This window comes from Bactrocera neohumeralis, chromosome 6, assembly GCF_024586455.1.
Source record: "Bactrocera neohumeralis isolate Rockhampton chromosome 6, APGP_CSIRO_Bneo_wtdbg2-racon-allhic-juicebox.fasta_v2, whole genome shotgun sequence".
Taxonomy (NCBI): Eukaryota; Metazoa; Arthropoda; class Insecta; order Diptera; family Tephritidae; genus Bactrocera; species Bactrocera neohumeralis.
The window spans coordinates 36871992-36893590 of NC_065923.1; the positions used below are offsets into that span (position 1 = coordinate 36871992).

The window sequence follows — 21599 nt, forward strand, 5'->3', positions numbered from 1 at the left end:
CAACATCTGATGATTCGGCTTTACGAGTTTTCGAGAGAAACCTTCTGCGGAGGATTTATAGTCCTTTGGGTATTGGCAACGGCGAATACCGCAGTTGATGGAACGATAAGCTCAACGAGATATACTTGTACGACGACATTGGCTGACACAGTACCCGCCGGGGAAAGCAGAGGAAGATCTCCACTATGTTCCAAAGACAAGGCAGAGAAGGACCTGGCTACACTTAGCATTTCCAATTGGCACCAAACAGCGAAATGCAAAAACGACTGGCGCGCTATTGTAAACTCCGCTGTAAGGAAGAACAGTACATTCAGAAATTGATCAGATCAGATCACTATAGCATACATATAGTTGCCGTACAAACTGACCGATCAAAATCAAGTTCCAGGTATGGAATCTATTGTGTTTGTGAAGGGTATTATGGTTTTTTGATTATAATTACATAAATCTGCCTCTTCGTTACGTATATACCCGTACCAACTAAGCCTGAAAAATCACAATCTAAACCAAAATACATACATACATATGTATGTACATATGTATATACTTTTAGTAAAGCAAACTAATAGCGTAATCCTCCGAAGTATTTACACACGTCCGGCAATCTGCGCTATGGAAATTAGGAAAAATGTTCGTAATTTCTAGCTGTAATGCCTGCCACAACTAAACGAAGCTTGAGTTTTAATAAAAATTAATTATTGTTTGTTTTTAACTGCCTTCCAACATAATAAATGGTGTGTGTGTGTGCGGCACGGGAAGCGAAGCGGCATTACCGCTAAGCACCAGACACCTGAACTCACCGCACAACAACACTTCACCGCAACAGCCACTACTAAACACGCTGGGTTGGAACTTCGCTCCTGCCACCCGCCGCCACACTTCCTGCGCTTGGTGCGAATAAAATGCGCCCTTCGGCAACAATGCCACACCTGCCCGGCACACTCACTGCAACACCAACTGGCGAACAATAGACATAATTTCATATATTTGTCAAAGTATGTGTTTGCACACATATACGCATTAATGTGTGTACATACATATGTCCTTTTGTTGCACGTGGATACATACATACATATGTATGCATGTGTTGCTGTGCTGTAATGCGACATGTGGCAACGTTTTAGTCACCTGCCACAATGCCTCGGCATACTTTTGGTCCATCGTTCGCTGCTAAATACTTATTCAACAAACCATTGTTGTTGTTGTTGCTGCTGCTGCCATTTATTTATTTTGCTGCCGCTTTTATGTTTGTGTGTGTTAGTGATGTTTCGGTCGTTGTTGTTGTTGTTGTGTTAGTGTTGTATAAGTGAAAATAATTTAAATTTACATGCATTTTGTTTGTCATGTACACTTTGTTTGCTCATTTATTTTCGCACTTGGCTGCCTGTTGTTGAATTCCGCCTGACTGCCTGCTTGGCTGGTTGGTTGAGCGGTTAGCGCTGAGCCATCCGCTCCACTCCCCGTGCCGCTAACGCCGCAAAGCCCGTGCACAGCTGTTAAATGTTTAAATAAATTCGCTGCTTTTGTTCTTGTTTCTGTTCGCAGTTTGTCGGATTTGTGAGCTGCCTATTTGTATGTACATATGTGTGTATGTGTGTGTGCACACATATCTTTTTAATTTATCTGCATTTGTTTTTAATATTTTCTGTTTGGTTGGCGCACATTTATACACACATATGTGGCATACATATGTTGTTGTTTGCTTTGCCCACAAGTGTTCACAAATAATCACAAGTTAAGTTGTGTACCGTTGTTTGCCTCAAATTAAACAGCAACAACAAGTTTACAAATACGAAACTGATTAAATCTTTAATTGTTTATTTTATATTTATGTCAAATGTTTATTTTCGTTTCTGCAGGCGTATGTCACTCGAACTAAGAGATCCTTGACAGCTGTGCCTGAATGTGATATGCTGCTAGACAAATGTCAAGGAAACAAATGTTAAAGATTTCAGAGATAGCGCTACTTCATGAATAAAAAAAAGCAAGCAAAAAAGATTAATTCAGCTACACCGAAGCTATAATATCCTTCAAAAATAACGAAGTTTCCATGCAAGAACATTATTTTGATCGTTCAGTTTGTATGGCAGCTATATGCTACAGTTGTCCGATCTGAATAGTATCTCTGTAGATTATAGCGCTGCTTTAGGCATTAACTACTGCCGAATTTCGTGGCTTGTCAAATAAAAAAGGTTTCCTTACAAGAACTTGAGTTTAATCAGTTGGTTTCTATGACAGCTATGTATATGCCATCCGATTATCGACAGTTCCAACAAATGAGCAGATTTTTGGCAAAAGAAACATTTTTTCATACGATATTCTAAAAGCTAGGAGATTAGTTCACGTCTATACAGACAAACGGAGAAATGGACATAACTAAAACAATTTTATATAAAAAGTGATCCATTTCAAGGTTCCATTCCCTTAAAAAAAACACTTAAACTTCAAATTTCATGGGGAATGTTTATTATCATTCGAATTAACATTCTTTGGTATTTATGTTTTGAAGATTGTCTCTTTCAAATGTTGGCCACGGCTACGTTCCAGATGGTCAATCCGTTGAGTCCAATTTTCGATGGATCGTTCGAGCTTTCGATTGGTAACTGGCGAATAACACGTGTGATGCTTTGTTCCAAGTCTTGAATCGAAGCGGGATTATAGGCATAGTTTTTAGACTTTACATAACCCCACAGAAAAAAGTCGTGATATCACACGATCTTGGTGGCCAATCGACCACCGCAAAACATGAAATTATCTGCTCACCGAAGTGTTCTCTTAATAAATCCCTTGACTCCTGCGATGTGTGGGAAGTGGCACTGTCTTGTTGTCAAAACAAAAATGTCGATAAAGTGATTAGTGATTAAAAAAATACTGCAATTTTAAAAATTCCATAATTTTTCGGCTAATCATATTCTATCACAAGCCGCGGATGTCCCCGTGCACAATTTTATCTTCTGATACCCTAAAGTAAATTCACAGCCCAGTTTATTTGCTAAACCTTGCATTACTACATGGACTGAGAACCCTTTACCCTGGTTTTGGACGCGATGTCCAATTGATTAAATAATGCATGTTCGAGGTAGTCGATGAAGATAGTCGATTCATTTTCTCAAGGTATATGGAAAAGACATCCGACTTTCACCTGACAAAAACGATTCAAATCCATGTTTCAACCGCTGTCACAAATCGGCGCAGAAACTTGGGTTTATCACACTTGAGCATCTCAAAGCACTGCTCCGAATCTTCAACTCGTCGTTCCTTTTGGTCAAATGTGAGCTTTCCCGTTACCCACTTTGCACTGCGTTTTTCATATCCGTATACCTCGAACAACTTCACTTAACGGTAATTCAAAATTATTTTGTGGATCTTTTTGATGTTTTCGTCAGTAATAACCTCTTTCGGACGTCCACCACATTTAGCTTCTTCGGTGCTCATTTCACCACGTCTAAAGCATACCAATCCTCGATGGTTTATTTTCCTGGCACATTATCTGGGAACTCGAAATTTTTATCAACACGCGAAATACCTTTTTATCCATTTTTCCACAATAGCAAAAGTTGATTCATTAAAAATGATGAAAGTCACAAACCAATGATCCGACAGCTGTTATCAAGTCTGTTCTAAATTTGTTCTGAGCGAAACATTGTGCTACACCTACCAGTTTTCTCGGCATTCCTGTTTATTTCTCTTTACAGAGAAAATCGATAGAAATTATAAGATGCCCATTTTAAGACATAAGCGCAAAGCATTTAACTTTTCAGTTATATATTTTCACACTTTAGATTCGATTCATGGCAAGTCCCTCCCATGACTGCAAGTTGGATCGGATATTGGTTTTTCCAAAACTCGGAGCTTTTGTTAAAGTCAATTTCCGGAATAACCTTCAATACGCGTAGCGATTCACGTCTAATGTCTTCAGTTGACTCCAAACGGTTTCTCTGGAGCGGTCGTTTGAGTTTGCTGAATAGCCAGAAGTCACAAGGGGCTAAATCAGGCGAATACGGTGGTCTCACGAAGGATGAATGCAGTATTCGACCGAGCATTATCGTGGCGCAAAAATCATGCGTTGTCTGCCCATAATTCCGGCCTTTTTTTACAAATAGCTTCGCGTAAACGACGCATAAGGGAAGGAATTGGAAGTGCAGCATACCTCGAAAATTGAAGAAACTGTCAACATAACCTTAATTTTTGACCTGCACTGACTTGGTTTTTTCGGTTTCAGCTCATCATTGCCACGCTATTTGGCCGTTTGATCGTCTATTTCCGGAACGTAAGCATAGATCCAAGACTCATTGCCAATAATATTACGTTCATGACATCCTTGTAGTCGGAAAGCATTGTTCAACGTTAACGCGACGATGTTTTTCCAAAAAATTTGATAATTTTGGAACCAATCATACTTTCCCGTTTTTTGGGCTCAAATGATCTTTCAAAATGATTTTCACTGCTCCTTCCGATATTCCAACGATGCCAGTAAAATCTCTAACTGTTAATCGTCGATTCTCCAGCACCAATTATTTGTATTTTATTGACTTGTTTATCATCACTTCATGTCTATGGCCCTTTGCAAAATATTTGTGCCAATCAAAGCACTTGCGCGCAACAAACTATTATCAATGTAGACCTTTTCAAACATTCTAATCGTTTCAGCAACAGAAATTTGATTAAGGACACAAAATTTAATAGATCTTCTTTGCTGAATAATTTCACTGATCTTAAAAATCGCCGAATGCACTTTATGTAATTCAGAAAGGCAAGCATATACTAGCACAGATGGCACTGACATTCATTCTAGAAAAACAATATTTCGAAGAATGGGTTTTTACGTAACATTTAAATTAAAAAGTCTCACTGTGTTTTGCCCACAGTATTACATAACCTCCATTCTTATGATACCGTATCAATACTTAACAGAAAAATAAAAATGTCATTATAGTTTAAGTGCTTCAGACCACATATGTATGTACTTATATCGCGTATTTTTAATTTTTGCACAACAGGGTTCTGTATAGTTATACAAAATTTCTTCAATTAACTAAAAATCTGCCAGTTTCAAGGTTGTAAAAGTTATGCCTTGCATTTTCAGTGTGCAAAAGTTTCGTAAAGAATTTAATTTCAAAATTCATGTTGCTTCATTAGGTCCGCTGAGAGAAAGCTACTCCAAAACAATTTCTTGGTTTTGACGCTCATTGCTTCGTGGCAAGCACTTCAACCCACGACTTGCTCGGCGGCGTTGATGGCCTTAATTTAGACGCTAATAAAAGAGAAGTACTGCAAATTCAAAAAGCGCAGCAACAATAACATTCGTAATTCGGCAAATTATGACAGACACCAGAAGCCACCAGCACCACCGAACTAACTAAAGTAAGACAATGCAGCAGAAGTGAACAATCGCATAAAACCGCATTAATGGCACAGACTGTTGCGGCTGTGGCTGCTGTGTAGTCGCAGTCCTTATAATAAATGCGGCCATAACTGCAGGTTGCAGACCAAGTCATCTCCAGTGCATAGTCTTTCACTCCATTTCGTAGCTTCCACGCCGCCGAGACAAAATGACGGGAGTGGTACCGCACGAACCGAGGATTATTGCTAGCTTTGCGGATGCAGATGACAAAGCAGCGAAGCATCTAATGAATGTCAACAACTTTAGTCACAATGAGAACAGCAAGCGATAACAAGAATGCGGGAAGTGTATGGTGTTGATTCTAATTTTCGTATAGCACAGCCATCAAGTGATATATGCTCCTTTTGTAGGAATGGAAGTTTTCAGATAAAAGGCAGATGTCATCTTTCTACTACAAGTTTTTCATTGAATTTTAGCAATCTTAAGTCCGCTTTACCTCTCAGCAGAATATTTCAAGAGAAGACAAGTAGTTTTAATATATAGAATCATAGAAGAGAGAATCCAAGCCATAATTGATCCGGACTTTCAAGATATTGTTCAGTTTCGCACCATGTTTACTCTAGTGAATAATGCGCATCTACAGAGAAGACATACAGTGCTATCGCGCTATTTTTAGAGCTGTTCCCATCCACTTTATGGAAGATTTTGCCTTAGAATCTTGGTTATCAGGCTTACAAGTCCAGCTGGTGCAAGAATTGATCAATCAAGCGTGTCACACGTTTGGTGAATGGGCCTAAAACAAGATGGTCACCGATCCCATTTTTATATAAAATAAAAATTTTGCTCAGCGATGAAAGTCACTTTTGGTTGAACGGGTAGATTAATAAACAGAATTGTCGAATTCGGAATGATGAGAATATTGTTGAGATGCCGTTATTTGCTCAAGAAGTCTCGATTTGGTTTGGTGTGCTCTATGAGCAGAGATTATCATTGGTGCATATTTCTTCAAAAATGAAGTCAGTAGTAGTGTTACAGTCAATGAGGAATGCTATAGATCCATGATTAATTGCTTTTTCGTGCCTAAACTGAAGCATGTTAACATGGACGAGCTTTGGTTCCTACAAGACAACGCTACATGCTATACAACCAACAAAGAAATCAATTCATTGAAGTAAACTATGGGTGAGCGCATTATCTCGTGTCGAGGATCTGTCGATGCCGGTTCTGCGATATGGAACAGGAAACCCTAGAACACCTGATTCTGGACTGCCCAGCAATTTGCAGAAGCAGGTTAAAAGCACTAGGTTCTATCTACATAGACACAGATCATAAAACCTCAGTCGCGCCCAGAAGTCTCCTGGAATTGTTCAGGATGCTGGACTCTGGTGACCATATGTGATATAGCCGAGGGCACAAAAGACCACAGGTCGCAGTGCAAAACCTCAATCTTTACTATCTAAACCTTCCAAGATCGTGACAGTGATTTAACCCCGCTGATCTATTTTTTTAGAGTTATGTAGAGTCGCTTGACGTCTTGAAAGAAAATATTCGGCGCCTTATTTCTGACTGACAACCTATAATACTGCAAAAAAGTGGTCGAAAATTGAATTTCTCGACTATAACTTATTCGAAATAATTATTGAAACATACTGGCAAACCCTTATCTTTTCAATAAAGCAAAGTTCCTGACCATAACATTAATTTTTATGCGTTTCATTTCTTTTTGAAAATCATATGTTTAATAACAACATCCTTCACCTTTCATTCCACTTACTAATCCGTTACTTATTGCAGGCTGCAATCGTACGTACTATGGAGATATCGGCCTAACCTACTCTCTGGAGCTGTACCGACCCAAACAGGACCGGCTGCCGTACGTGTGTGTACTGACTTTTACTGCCGCTGGTGGTCAACATGGCGACGTGGTTCAGGTCTGTATAAAACAACTAGTTTAGTGGTAAATTCTATTGTTTAGTGGGTAGTTGTTAAGTAAAAGAATATACTTGAAGCCAATAATACAAATCTCTTTATAATATTTACTGAGAATCCCATCATCGACAACAAAAAACACATCGTAGAAAAGTAGCTGTGCTGTTATGCTCTCCGTTATATTACTTTAAAAATTTCAGCCAGCTTTAAAAAATTTAAGATTTTCAAACCAAGCGGAAGCTTGCTGCTTTCGTTGTCATTTTTATCCTTCGTATTTTGCATGCTTTTGCCCAAGCAAATCGCTCTGGCGCCAAACAACCGCTGAAATGCGCGAATCATGAGTGAGAGGGCAGGGTTGAACTGGGGTGTACATACATATGAGTGTTTTATGATGTTCCACGAAAATTTGCATGTTTCACAAATTTTGGCAGAAAAGTGTGCTGCAAACAATTTGAACGCATACAAGCTCCCGCATTTATTCGCACAAATTTTTGCATGCCAAAAGTTGAGGCATTACCTTTGAGATAAAATTATGCAAATCATTTTATGAAAATTATGGCGCAAAAAACTTTGGGGAGACCACAACAAAGAAGGAATTTTTGCGAGCGATTAAATGTATTTTATTTATTCATACGGATGTATGTGTGTGTGTGTGGAGGCACAGGAAGGAAGGAATCCAATAATTTATGGCAAAATATTTGGTAAATAAATTCAAGTGCAATAAAATTGTTTTATATTTCTCATGGATTTACTTGTTTTGATAGAGGAATTTGATACTAGATTACATAATCGTGTTTACACCCACATCCACATTATATTATCTTCTTTTATTCATAAATTTGCTATATTATAAATAGGAATGTTCTTTTGCACCTTGGTTATGGCTACTTGAATAACAGGATATCCTCATGAAATACTTCCTTTATGTTCGTTTTCAGGGTTTCAAATAGAAAATCGGCACATGGTGCGAAATCAGACAAATGCTGAAGATGGTTGTTTAGAGAAATCCGTTTTTTATCATTAAGAACTCGTTTTTGTTCTTCATTTAACTCATGTGGAACAAAATTTGAAAAGAAAGGTGTGTGCTTTTACCCAAACCTTCAATAAGGTTAGGTTAGTTTAAGAGGTCGATCCTATCAGACACCTCAGTAGAATATCTTAGAGCGCCGGCTTACTCCTATATCATAGGTCATAAGACCTTTACATATCGACAAAGCGCTTCAAGCCTATCATAAAAGTTTTTGGGATGGCTAACATCAGGTTCTGCTATGTTTTCTGCAAAGGCTGTTCAATGAAGCAGAAAATGTTTGGAAGTTGTCACCTCACCCTCATCTAAACAGCTTTGACAACTTACATCCATCAAGATTTTTAGCCATGAATGCTTATTGTTAAAGGCAAGCAGGTCAGAAGATCTCCTGCGATCTACTCTACTGCTAAGCTAAAAGTTTATTGCAGTCGCACAGGACGGGCCATCGACCAGCGCCTGCCAAGCACACGCGAGGTCCATTGAGGCAGTACTAGAATGCAAGTTGCCCATGAAGATTCAACTCGGCCCCATTCCAATGAGCACAGAGCAAGGGTGCCCACTCTGGCTAGCTCCTAAGCTTTGCAGTAGCCGCTATAACCAGGTATTCTAACAGGTTTTATGAAGGTTTTTCTGGTGAGGACAGATACCCCTTAACTAGCTTTGAGCGCACATTTAGCCAGCCCAGCGCCGCTGAGCTGGAATACTCACCTCTCTAAAAGAAACTACACTTTGTTGCAGTACGCCTATCGACACCTTAATAGCAGTGACTTCAGCCTGAGTGATACTACAGTGCTCCGGTACCCTAAAGCTAAAATTAGCGGCTCCTTACTAAAAACTCCCTCACCAAACTTCTTTCCTAGCTTCGCATCCGTAAAAGCGCTCACTGTGTCTCTTCTATAGCTATAGGCTGTAACCCAACAACCTCGTTCTCCAAGTTCCATAAGTAGGTGGTTAACTAACAAGATCCAAAGTGGTGGGGAAAGTACCCCTGCGGTGTGACTCACGGTCCAACTGCTATCATCATTTCGCAGATACCCCGGTTGAGTAGGGTTTTTGCTAGAATGCGCCTAAACTTTGAGGACTCATGACAGGCCTATACACTTCGGTAGAAGGCTTTTGGTGAGGTACTCTTGGATTTTTTTTAACTCAGATTTACATACAGACAGTCCTGATTTATACAGAGCCCAATCGTTACTAAAACCACTTCTACAGGATTTGTTGAAGTGTCTGATGCACGAAGAAGTGTTTTATCTCTGCTTCCCTGAGTTTTCAAAGGTCAGGAGCTTTCAAGAACAGTCCTACACACAGAGCTGAAAACTTTGACGAGCACTCATCAAGCTCACCCGTAGATACGCGTCTAAGTCGAACGCGGTTGGAAGAGCTGATCAAAGCTTCCTGCAGTACAGTTGGTATTTCTGAAGTTTCTTTACGTTATGCACACTGGGCGCAAAGCGTTTAAGCTTAAACAAATGTATCTGTAATCAGGAAAAGAATAGTAGTCTAGAAATCTTGATTCTAAGATCAAGGGAGACCTGGCTGTCTCTGGATCGAAAAGCCACCAACCAGATCGATCATGTTGCGATAAACGGAAGACACGTCTCCAGTGTTCTAGACGTGCGCACGCCGTCGAAGCCCTAACATCAACTCGGACCACTATTTTGTTGCAGCCAAGATTCGCACCCGTCTCCGTGCAGCAAAAAATGCACGTCAACAAACACGAAGATGGTTCAACATCGAGAAGCTGCAATAACAACAGACAGCCGAACGATTTTCTACTCGGCTTGCACTCCTGCTATCTGAGAGCACTCGTCATTCGATATAAGGGAACTATGGGACGGCATTTCAAACTCCTTACGTACAGTTGCAAACGAAACCATTGGTTTTCGGGAAATTCAAAAGAACAGCTGGTACGACGAGAAGTGCCCTGTCACAGCGCTGAGAAAACAGACTGCCTACCTCGCAACGTTAAGATCGACCACAACACATGCGGGATGGGATAGATACCGAGGATTGAAGACGGCGAGAGCGAGACGCATTAGAAGACAGAAAAAAATAGAGGTCAAAATGAGCGTGTATGACGAGCTTGATAAGCTGGCCGACAGGAGTAATGCTCGAAAATTCTACCAAAAAATGCGGCGACTAACAGAAGGTTTCAAGACCGGAACATACTCTTGTAGAACTCAAGGAGGTGGCCTAGTAACCGATGCCCAGAGCATACTACAATTACGGAGGGAACACTTCTCCAGCCTGTTGTATGGCATAATGCCAGGAGAAGGCGAACCCGATTCCCCAATCGATGACAATGGAGGAGACGTTCCATTGCCCGACCATGAAGAAGTTCGAATAACAATCACCCGTCTGAAGAACAACAAAGCGGTGGGAGCCGATGGATTGCCGGTCGAGCTATTCAAACACGGCGGCGAAAAACTGATAAGGAGCATGCATCAGCTTCTTTGAAAAATATGGTCGGACGAAAGCATGCCCGACGATTAGAATTTACATGTGCTCTGCCCAATCCACAAAAAAGGAGACCCCACAATCTGCGCCAACTACCGTGGGATAAGCCTCCTCAACATCGCGTATAAGGTTCTATCGAGCGTATTGTGTGAAAGATTAAAGCCCAACGTCAACAAACTGATTGAACCTTATCAGTGTCGCTTTAGACTTGGCAAATCAACAACCGACCAGATATTCACCATGCACCAAATCTTGGAAAAGACCCGTGAAAAGAGAATCGACACACAGATATTGACATCATTGGCCTTAACAACCGCGCCGTTAGTTCTGCTTTCTCCAGAATGGATAAGGCAGCGAAGCAAATGGGTCTGGTGGTGAACGAGGGCAAGACGAAATATATCCTGTCATCAAACAAACAGTCGTCGCACTCGCGACTGGGCACCCACTTTACTGTTGACATTCATAACTTCGAAGTTGTAGATAATTTCGTCTATTTAGGAACCAGCATAAACACCAACAACACCGTCAGCCTAGAAATCAAACGGAGGATATCTCATACCAAAAGGTGCTATTTCCGACTAAGTAGACAATTGAGAAGTAAAGTCCTCTCTCGATGAGCGAAAACAAAACTCAATAAATCACTCGTTATTCCCGTCCTGCTATATGGTGCGAAGGCATGGACGATGACAACATCTGATGAGTCGACGTTACGAGTTTTCGAGAAAAAGGTTCTGCTGAAGATTTGTAGTACTTTGCGCGTTGACCATGGCGAATATCGCATTCGATGGAACGATGAGCTGTATGAGATATACGACGACATTGACATAGTTCAGCGAATTAAAAGGCAGCGGCTACGCTAGCTAGGTCATGTCGTCCGAAGGGACGAACACGCTCCAGCTCTGGGGAAGCAGAGGAAGAGGAAGACATCCACTCTGTTGGAAGGACCAGGTGAAGAAGGACCTTTGCTTGGAATCTTCAATTGGCGCCACCTTGCGAAAAGAAGAAACGACTGGCGTACTGTTGTTAACTCGGCTATAATCGCGTGAGCGGTTTCTACGCCAGTAAAGAAGATCAAGGGAGTTCTCTAGGGGCTAACCTAATGTCGAAAGTTTACGCACAGCTAGCAGTCACAAAAGTGGGGAAGTTTCCACTATTACAAATAGAAAGGTTTTCACTACATATAAAATCATATAATTATACAATTTTTCTAATATGCGAGTTTTTTATTACTAAAGTTAGTTTTGTACACGTAAACGAGAAAATTTTAAAACCATTTATACCAAGATTATAAAATTAAAGGTTTATTAATCTCTTTCAATTGCGTGTTTGTTCTCACTCAATCTCACTGATTAAGGGCTAAGACTTGAATAGCTTCTTTTGATTGTAAAGTTAAGTTTGGGTTTCTTGGAGTCCAGGTCAGTCTGCTGCTCAGAAGCTTTTTGCAGCCCCATATTTGGTTGAACATATACTTGGCAATCACATATCGGATCTATGGCGGTTTTACTCGGACTAGTTTCAAACACCTTTCCGTCTGCTGTATGTGACTCTAATGCAAAAACCGTAGTGTTAGCTTTCAGAGCCGTAGCGATATATTCGCGCATCGTTTTTTTGATAACCTCGACTCGTTGTTCAAAAACATTTTGTAATGCCACTACGTCACAACGGTCTACCTTAGTATCCAATATATCCTGCAAATCATCCATAGCATCCATAAACTCATTGCGAAACATTGTCAACTCTTCATCCATTTGTAGAATACGCATCATAACTGTGTCTTTTTGACTTATAGTTTTCAAATGTTGTTCCATGAACTCCAACCATTTCAGGAATTCGATTTCGAAATCTTCCAATTTTTGGGACATGGCTTGCAAGTGCTTGTATACAGGCAGAATAGTGTGTTCCAAAATTATATGCTTGAATTTGGTGTCAGCAATAAAGTTGCACATGTCTTTCATATCTGGATCACATGTGGAACAAATGTGTTCCCGGCTGAATATCGTTGAAATTGAAATTGAATTATTAGAGCCTTTTACCAACTTATCGTGCTGTACTTCCTCTAAGTGTTTGTCTATTTGTTCTTCCAAATCCTTAACCGTAATTTCTAGTTGACCCAAGCAATCAAATTGCGTTATCGTCTTCATTTGGTTACTTTCAAACGCAAGCGGTGAAATGGAGGACTCTTGCAGGAGCTTTTCAATTACCATTGCGTCGTGACCACTAATCGAGATCTTTTCGTTTTCACAGCCTAATTTTTGCAGCACCAAGTCGAGCAAACTATGCAACACAATTGTGTTAACTCCAGTTATTGATTCGGTTCCCAAGGCGATCTGAAGCAAGTCTTCCAAAGACAACACTAACTCTGCAGTTTTATCCATTTATGCGAACCAAACCTTTATGATTCCTATGATAAATTCGCGAATGATTGATTAATAGTGTTGTGTGTCTACAAAGAAAAAAATATTGAAAATTTCAAAAAAAAAACAAAATGTTAAACTTATTTTTTTTAAATGAAAGTATAAATTGTCATCTAAAGCATGATTCTTGACTTTTATGTTTTATGAAACCAAGTGCTTTCCGGAGATATTTTCCAGCAGCATTTGTTCTTTACAGTCTCCGAGAGGACTTTTTCTTCTTTATTGGCGTAGACATTGCTTACCTGGTTATAGCCGAGTTTACAACAGCGCGTAATTCTTCTTACTTCCCGCTGTTTTTCTACAATTGAAGATTCAGAGTGTAGTCAAGCCCTTCACTAGCTGGTCTTTCCAACGGAGTGGAGGTCTTCCTTTTCCTCTGCTTCCCCCGACGGTTACTGCGTTGAATACCTTCAGAGCTGCAGCATTTTCATCCATTCGGACGACATGACCTAACGAGCGTAGCCGCTGTCTCTTAATTCGCTGAACTATGTCAATGTCTCCGTATACCTCGTACAGCTCATGGTTCCATCGACTGAGGTATTCGCCATTGCCAATGCTCAAACAACAATAAATCTTCCGCAGAACCTTTCTCTCGAAAACTTGTAACACTGACTTATCGGATGTAGTAATCGTCCATGCCTCTGCACCATATAACAAGATGGCAATAATGAGTGGCTTATAGAGTTTGGTATACGCCAGCAGCTGTACACTCTTATAAAAGATTGTACCTGCTCGATTAAGCTCTGCAGCTCGAATTATTTTCTCCAACAGTAGATTGAAAAAAGTCGCACGATAGTAGTCGCCTTGTCTGAAACCTCGTTTGGTATCGAACGGCTCGGAGAGGTCCTTCCCGATGCTGACGGAGCTTTTGGTGTTGCTCAACGTCAGCTTACACAGCCGTATTAGTTTTGCGGGGATACCAAATTCAGACATCGCGGCATAAAGGCAGCTCCTTTTCGTGCTGTCAAAAGCAGCTTTGAAATCGACGAAGACCCTTTCTTCAAGGGTCTTTTCCAAGATTTGGCGCATGGTGATAAATGTGACAGGAAATGTCTTGGCATAAAAGTATAAAAGTGGTCTGTATAACCCAAAAAACAGGGCGCAGTTCATAATTTTGTATCACTTAAGTGGTTGAAAAAAAGGTGCTAAAGAAATAATTATGGTTTAAAGAACCATGCGAAACTTCGACGACTAAACTAACATATCTTTGAAAATCGGTAATATTTGCAACAATTTTTTCTGTCTAATTAGAAGTTTTAAGATACTAGCCACTTAATTTCACCTAACAAAAGAGGTGCTTATGTGAAAAACCACAACTTGCAGAACCCTCTTAAAGCGGCAATGATACCAGCCATCAACCAAGTATAACACTCCGTTGCAAATGGCGAACGTGCAACATACTGACAGATGGGTGTTAACATCAAACGCCAGCAGAGCTAACAAACGAGCTGCTCTCCCAGCAAACGCCAAGTGGCACACGCATACATATACATGTAGTTCGCATTATCTTTGAATAAGTGTGTGTGTGTGAATGTGTGTGGAAATGTAATATTTTCCAGAATGCTGCACTTCAACGGGTGAATATTTCACTCAATGTCCGATTGTTTGTGCAAGTGCTGCACGCGTAGCCGCAGATATGCTGCAACACGTCCACTTCGCACTCACTCAACATACTCGCCATTATTCACACCTAAAATGGGAATTTATTTGTTTCGGCGCGGCGAAAGCCCCTCAGCTATTAGGTACTCCATAGTACTACCTTCGTACCTGACGTTGAGTTGTTTGCCTTTTTCAACAAACTGCAATGTGTTCTAGCACACGGGCATAAGTGGCTACGTCCCAGTGTATCATTGCCGCTGCCTGCGGGTGATTTGCCCAGATCACAACTAGTCCGATTCAAGCTTTTGTGCAAGCAAAGTCTGCAGTATTTTCAATAAATAAAAAACTTTTATGAAAAGCAACGATGTATAATAATATAGTATATAGTATATAGTTGTTATTGAGAATGTTACCCGGATTATAAGGATCATCCATTTTTCAACAACCTCAAACAACTTATTGTCAGTCTTCTGCAACAGAGTAACCGCGACGGAATGGAGTACCGCATCTGATCGGCGAAAAGGTGAGTTCTATCCCTTCTTTTGTGGATTTTGATCTTACTCAAAAAAACTCAAAAACTCGGGGATTGTGACCGCAGGATGATTGCCTTTGAAGGCAATGTAACACTTATGGTCAAAGCAAAGTTCTTGTGTACTATCTAAGTTTGACGCAAGGAGAGAGCAAAGAAGGCATTAATTGTCTTATACTGATGCAGAGGAGTCATTGGCAAACGAGGAGCCTCTCACCAAAAGTAGTCCGACGGCTCTACGATACCATAGTCAAGCCCATTGCATGCTGGAGGGCCCTAGAAAACACCACACTTGCAAGGAAGCTCGAGAGAGTGCACTAAAGTTCACTCCAACCATGACATCTAATGTTATTATGCATATAGTGCCGATTGATATCGTCTAAAAATGAATAACCGCAAAAGTTGCTATCAGACTCAGGGAATCTGAGTTTCTAAGTGAACCCATGTCTAATAATTTGGATATCTTCACACGCTTTAACTATACATCGGACCTTTTAAATCATGGAATCACCAAACCCAAATCTGGCGACTTCCCTCTGTTCACATATCTGCGAGGACGCTTCGGGTTGGTTGAAGCCGTTGGAGGAGAGGAGCTTCTTTACGAATGGGTCAAAACTTTGGGGGGGTAAGGTTGGTGGAGGGGTTTATTCGCAGGAACTCTCTATCAGCTTCAGTTTCGGATTTTCTGAATATCCACCCTAGTTAATAAATTACTGAACTTCTTTACGATTGGGGAGGAAGATTGGTGGAGGAGTATATTGTCAGAAATTCTCTATCAACTTCACTTTCACTTCACTTTCTGAATGATCACTGTATACTAGCCTTGAGCCCACTAACGGTGCGTTGAAAGCTGATTAAGATGTACCTTACCTCATTATCAATGACAGCGAGTCACTTTGTAATGATACTAGTGTGAATGCGAGGCTATAGGAGAATCGTTGGTAACTGTAAAGCTTATAAGACAACAAAGGAGAGGCACCCTACCCCAGCTATCAGTAGAATAGGAACGGATCGGTGCTCACTACTCTCCGTGTTCTGTGTGTACTGGATGACTGGGCTTCGCGAGAACTTGTTCAGCACTGAACTACCACCGGTTCACGCACTTTTGCAAGAACCTTTTGTCCAAAGGTCAATCATAACAGATTCAGTGAGTTCTTTGTCCTCCCTATTTGGAATGTGTTCTAACATGCCATTGACCTATCGGAGTCTATGCTACAAGGTTTGAGGATCTTAGCAGCTGCAGAAGCTGGTGGAATCATCACAGCTCATCATCACTTCCTTCTTGATTGTCCTGCGTTTGCGAACCTTAAACAGTTGGGAACTCACACTTCCAGAGGTTCCACCGAAGTGGTGTGGAGTAGGAATTAAAGGGATGAGCAAATTTTTAATGGCCACAAGTCGCTTTAGTCCCTTTTAAGTTCGGATTATAGGAGTTCTATTTTTATGGCAACATAAAGGCCTGCATATAGTAGTCCATGTGCGATTTTTAAATCAGCGATCAAACCTAACCTAACCTAACCCATAACGAACACTTGACTTGGAATAAGAAGAGTTTTGATCGACTAGAGCATTTCCTCGATGCGTTATCCATATTCTCCTCTTGCTGTCTGTCAGATTTTATGAGAATTTTCTTCATCTTACATATTCACTTAAGGTAATTTTCCTGGTTTTAATTTCTAGTCGATCAAAACTCTTCTTACAAGTCACATAAAATTAAAACTAATTTTTTGTTAGACTTATTTCTTCTCAGCTGCAGTAAAAAGCCTGCAAAAGTGGACCACGTTTACTTCCTAAATGTTCTATACGGCAGCTTAGTTTAGTCGTACACCATTCAGCCTAAATGGCTAAAACTACTTTACGCACACCTTCATCTAATTTATGTTGACTCACATGCTTTGTTTTGCAGGTAACACTTGATAGCTTCACAATTGGACGCTTCACCTCGTATCTGCACGACGGTTGTCCGGATGGTTACATGCAAATCGCCGAGTCGGCGCGCACTCCCATCGGTGGCATGTGGTGCGGCACATCCTGGGGTCCAGTGCTATTCTACAGCGAAACCAGATCACTAATTTTCACTATCAAATTAAATAAGTAAGTACACATTTTTCCTTTTTTTTACGACTCATGTTAATTTCCCTATACGCACGCCTTTAGCGACATCTACCGCGCTCTTTTTCTCGTTCTCTCACTTTTCATTTAATGTACTTGAAATCATTTGCAATGAGACAAATTGAAATTACAAATGCAACACTAATTTGTACTAAAAACTTTTCGCTAACAATCCGAACAAGCAGGGAACTACCAGTTACTCGATTGCATTTCATTTCGTTGCATTTCATTTTTATCTGCCTGTATTCATTTTCTTACTATTGTAACTAAGCTGTTTTTTGTTCGAATTCCATTCAATTCTTTGCCATTTTCATTCTCTTATTTCCATATCTGCGCCACGGACAATGCCAACGTTGTTGCTACCACCACCACATGAACCGACGCCACTGCAAATCCCCGTACGCTACACGGCCCATTGGCATACTATCCAACTGACGTTGTCGCTGTCACTGTCGCTGCATCCGTTTGTCGCAGGCTGGCGCGGGACCAGAGCGGCTACAATTTCGACTTTCGCATCAGATACAAGGTTCTGTCGAAGGACAGTTCGGTGACGCGCTATGGCGGCATCAAGCTCGAAGGTAAATAGAAACAAATGCAACAGCAATAATATGAACACTTTGTCGTCTGCGTCGCCACCCAACAACCGACATAGCGGCCCACTCACTAACGCTCAGCTGCTTCTCATCCGTCTGCGCTTCCTGCATTGTTTTGCTTCCTCTCCACTGTATTTCTCCAGTGAACTTTCCTCCACTTCGCTGGTTGGCTGCGTGGGTCTCTATGGGTTAAATGGATTTGAAATAAGCAAACACTGAGATTAACAAAAAAATTAAAATAAACCTAATACATTCAGTTGGGGAAACACTGTATCACAGCACGTACCCACACACTCAAACACACACTTTCCAAAAAAAAAACACTCAAATAACTAACAAAAGTTGAAAATAGTGAAACTTTTAAAATGTGTAACTTTTAACAACATATTTGGGCTACAGAAAAACGAAAAGCGTTGATAGTTGGTAAACAGGACGACAAACTTTTTCATAGAAAATATTTCGTTTTATTTTTCATAGAAATATATTTTCGTTTTGGTATGTTCATAGTTAGTATAGTTAGTAATAACAAGTGTGTACGTGTGTATAGTTTATTATAGTGTTAGAGCGCTTAAGCTTGAGTTCCAAAAATGAAGCAAAATTGCTGATTTACCCTGTTTATATGGGAGAAAAGTAAATATTTTACTTTTTCGTTTTTTTTTTTACCAAAAAAGTCTTACAATCATAAATGCGCGACGGAAATACACGCAGTCGGCACCGAACGTTAGGCGAAGACGAAGTTTTGAGTCGATTCTAATAAGCCAAGTCTTTGAGAACCACTAACAACAGTTGCCGATATCATATCTGAAATAAAGATTTTGGCAGCAAGTTTAGAAAAACCTAAGAGTGATTATCAATACTACTAATTATGCGTAATCACGCTAGATATGTGTCGTAATGTCAACCATTTATCGATAAGTCCTCCATTTCGAAGTCAAAAAACTGCAAGGAGCCAAAGTCATGCCAAGACATGGTTAACTAGGGTTAGATTTTACACGAAGTTTAGAGGTTAAAGAAAACTGTAAAGAAATTTGGAAATCGTTTCGGTATATAAAGCTGACTTAATTTACTACTGTGATCAAATTGAAAGGTGAATTTTGTCAATTTCATCTCCTTCAAAGTAGTCCCCTCACGCTGCAATGCACTTACGAATTTTCTAGTCATCATAGCACTGGAAAAATCCTCCGTCGTGATGGCCATCAGAGCCTTCTTCGATTCAGCTTTTATATCCTCAATTGAGTCAAAACGGTGTTCTCGGAGTGGTCATGTGATTTTGCTGAATAGCCAGAAGTTACACGAAGGTAAATCAGGCGAATGCATTGGTTGCGGCACGATATTACTTGAAAATGTGGCGAAATGATCACCAATAACCAATGCAGCATGAGATGGTGTATTATCGCACTTATTTGTTCAATAACTTCAGACATACTAAAAATTAAAGAGCTTCACAAAATGACGCGTATCTCAAATACTAATGAATATTTTGACGTGAAATTTAGCATAGATGTCATTAACAGTACTACCAACTTACAGAAAAAATTAACCGTTTCGAAAAACACGTGAAGTATAAATTAAAAATTCTCCTTACAATTTGATCACAGTAGTAAAACCAAATCTTTTTGAATCAAAGAACAAGAAAAACATTTAACCGAAGGTAATATAATCCTCACAAATACAAAGAATTCTTACAAGAACTTGATACCGATCGTTCAGTTTGTAGGGCAGTTGTATGCACTACTGATCTGATCTGAACAATTTCTTCTGCGATTACATCAAGGGGTTATATGGGTTTCCTGGGGTAAAAAACAACCAAATATCAACAATTTTTTGTCTCATATAAAAAATTAAATATTTTATTCGTTTTTTTATTAACAAGAAAATTCTGAAATTTTTGGAAAAAAATATTTTAAACTCGGGGATTGCGACGCCATTTCCGGTGATTACAAGATAATACGGCATCATCTTCAAAAAAATTCTTTAGTTAAAAAATTTAGAACCTGAACGAAGGAAAACTGAAAATATTTTTTTTTACAAAAAGTTTAATCGAAAAAGAAACATCCTTAAGCCAAGTCTTTAAGAATTCTATCTTAAAGATTTATAAAATTTCATGAAGGATCGGTTGAGTAGTTCTTGATAAATCGTGCAACCGACTTCAAAAACACGATTTCGAGAAAAACGCGTTTAAAGACGGCGCACTTTGTCGAGCTAACCTCAAGCGCACAAGTTGTGTATCTCCGAAACTATTGCTCAAATCAACTTGAAAATTTAGGAAAATGTTCTAAAGATGTTGTAGAATTTAATAAGACAATCGATTTTTAAAACCCGTTAACCCATGTAGCCCCTTAAGTCCTTAGATAATAATCTCAGCCAAATTTCGTGAAGATATCTCATCAAATGGAAAAGTTTTCCACACAACTACTTCATTTCGATCATTCAGCTTGTATTGCAGCTGTATGCTTTAGTTGCCCGATATCGGCAGTTCCGCCAAATAAGCAGCATGTGCAAATTTTTATGTCAATACAAGGCGCATTCCAAAGTAAACAGAAACTTTTTGAATCTAGCGCCCCCCGGTGGCGCCATCTATATGTCGACTGGTGCGTTAGAATCTGCTATCTTTATCGATTGTTCGGTGAGAATTTCATGACATTCCATAGATTGGAACTGAAGTTATTGCGTTTTAAGTGTCAGTATGTTTGTGTTATCGATGCGAAAATGAGCTTCGAACAAAGAGCCCCAGCATCAAATTTTGTTTTAAAATTAGTAAAACTTTTACCGAAACGTTTCAATTGATGAAACAAGTTTATGGCGATGATTGCCTAACCCGTAGCAGAGTGCACGAGTGGTTTCAACGTTTTCAAAGTGGTCGTGAGGACATAAATGACGATCAACATGTGGGCCAATCAAAATCCGTGATCGCCGGAAATTCCATCGAAACTGCGCGTGAATTCATCACAAATCAGCCGAAATCATCATTGAAATTCATGGAAATGGAATTGAACATCACCAAAACATCGATTTATCGCATTTTGATCGAACATTTAGGCTTACGAAAGGTGTGTGCACGGTTTGTTCCGCACAAATTGACTGACGACCAAAAGTTGCTCAGAATTCAACATTTGAAGGACATCATTAAAGAGGTAAAAAAGGACAAAAGCTTCCTTTACAATATTGTGATTGGTGACGAAACGTCATGTTTCCAATATGATCCAGAAACGAAACGCCAGAGTGCTGAATGGATGGCACCGGTTGATCCGAAACCCAAAAAATCGCGCATGGAGAAGTCGAAAATGAAGACAATGCTGATTTTTTTTATGAATCAAAGGTATTTTTGTTCCACCCGGCCAAAACGTTAATGCGGTATTCTACCTTAGAGTTTTGAAACGTTTGGGTTTCGACTTATTCGGCCTACGAATATCGCGAAGATAAAATATTTACATTCTGTTGCACGATAATAGGGTCTCATCGATCGAGTGTTACCGGTTATTTGACCAAACATCACATTTTATATATATCTTTATCAGATATGGCACTAAGATCCATATATTCCTTTTGAAAAACTATGATTGATTATGACCTACTTTAGATTTGAAAAGAGATC

General features: G+C 39.9%; 3 protein-coding genes across 6 annotated transcripts in view; 1 reads left to right on the forward strand and 2 right to left on the reverse strand.

The window, feature by feature from the left end:
- Positions 1-17269, reverse strand: part of LOC126763732 (uncharacterized) — a 179476-nt gene extending 162207 nt beyond the window's left edge. Inside the window, exon 1 of the mRNA XM_050481479.1 lies at positions 17190-17269. The gene's annotated coding sequence lies outside the window, so the exon portion shown is untranslated. The remainder of the gene's footprint in view (positions 1-17189) is intronic.
- Positions 1-21599, forward strand: part of LOC126763727 (uncharacterized) — a 68662-nt gene that overhangs the window by 10384 nt on the left and 36679 nt on the right. For all 4 annotated transcript variants that reach the window (XM_050481471.1, XM_050481472.1, XM_050481473.1 and 1 more), the window contains exons 2-4: positions 7139-7275; positions 17206-17393; positions 17886-17989. In XM_050481471.1, coding sequence (XP_050337428.1) covers positions 7139-7275; positions 17206-17393; positions 17886-17989 — 429 coding nt within the window. The remainder of the gene's footprint in view (positions 1-7138; positions 7276-17205; positions 17394-17885; positions 17990-21599) is intronic.
- On the reverse strand, positions 11979-13196 carry LOC126763731 (uncharacterized). The gene has a single exon (XM_050481478.1). It carries the CDS (start codon positions 13130-13132, stop codon positions 12107-12109), a length of 1026 nt encoding a protein of 341 aa, XP_050337435.1. The 5' UTR covers positions 13133-13196; the 3' UTR covers positions 11979-12106.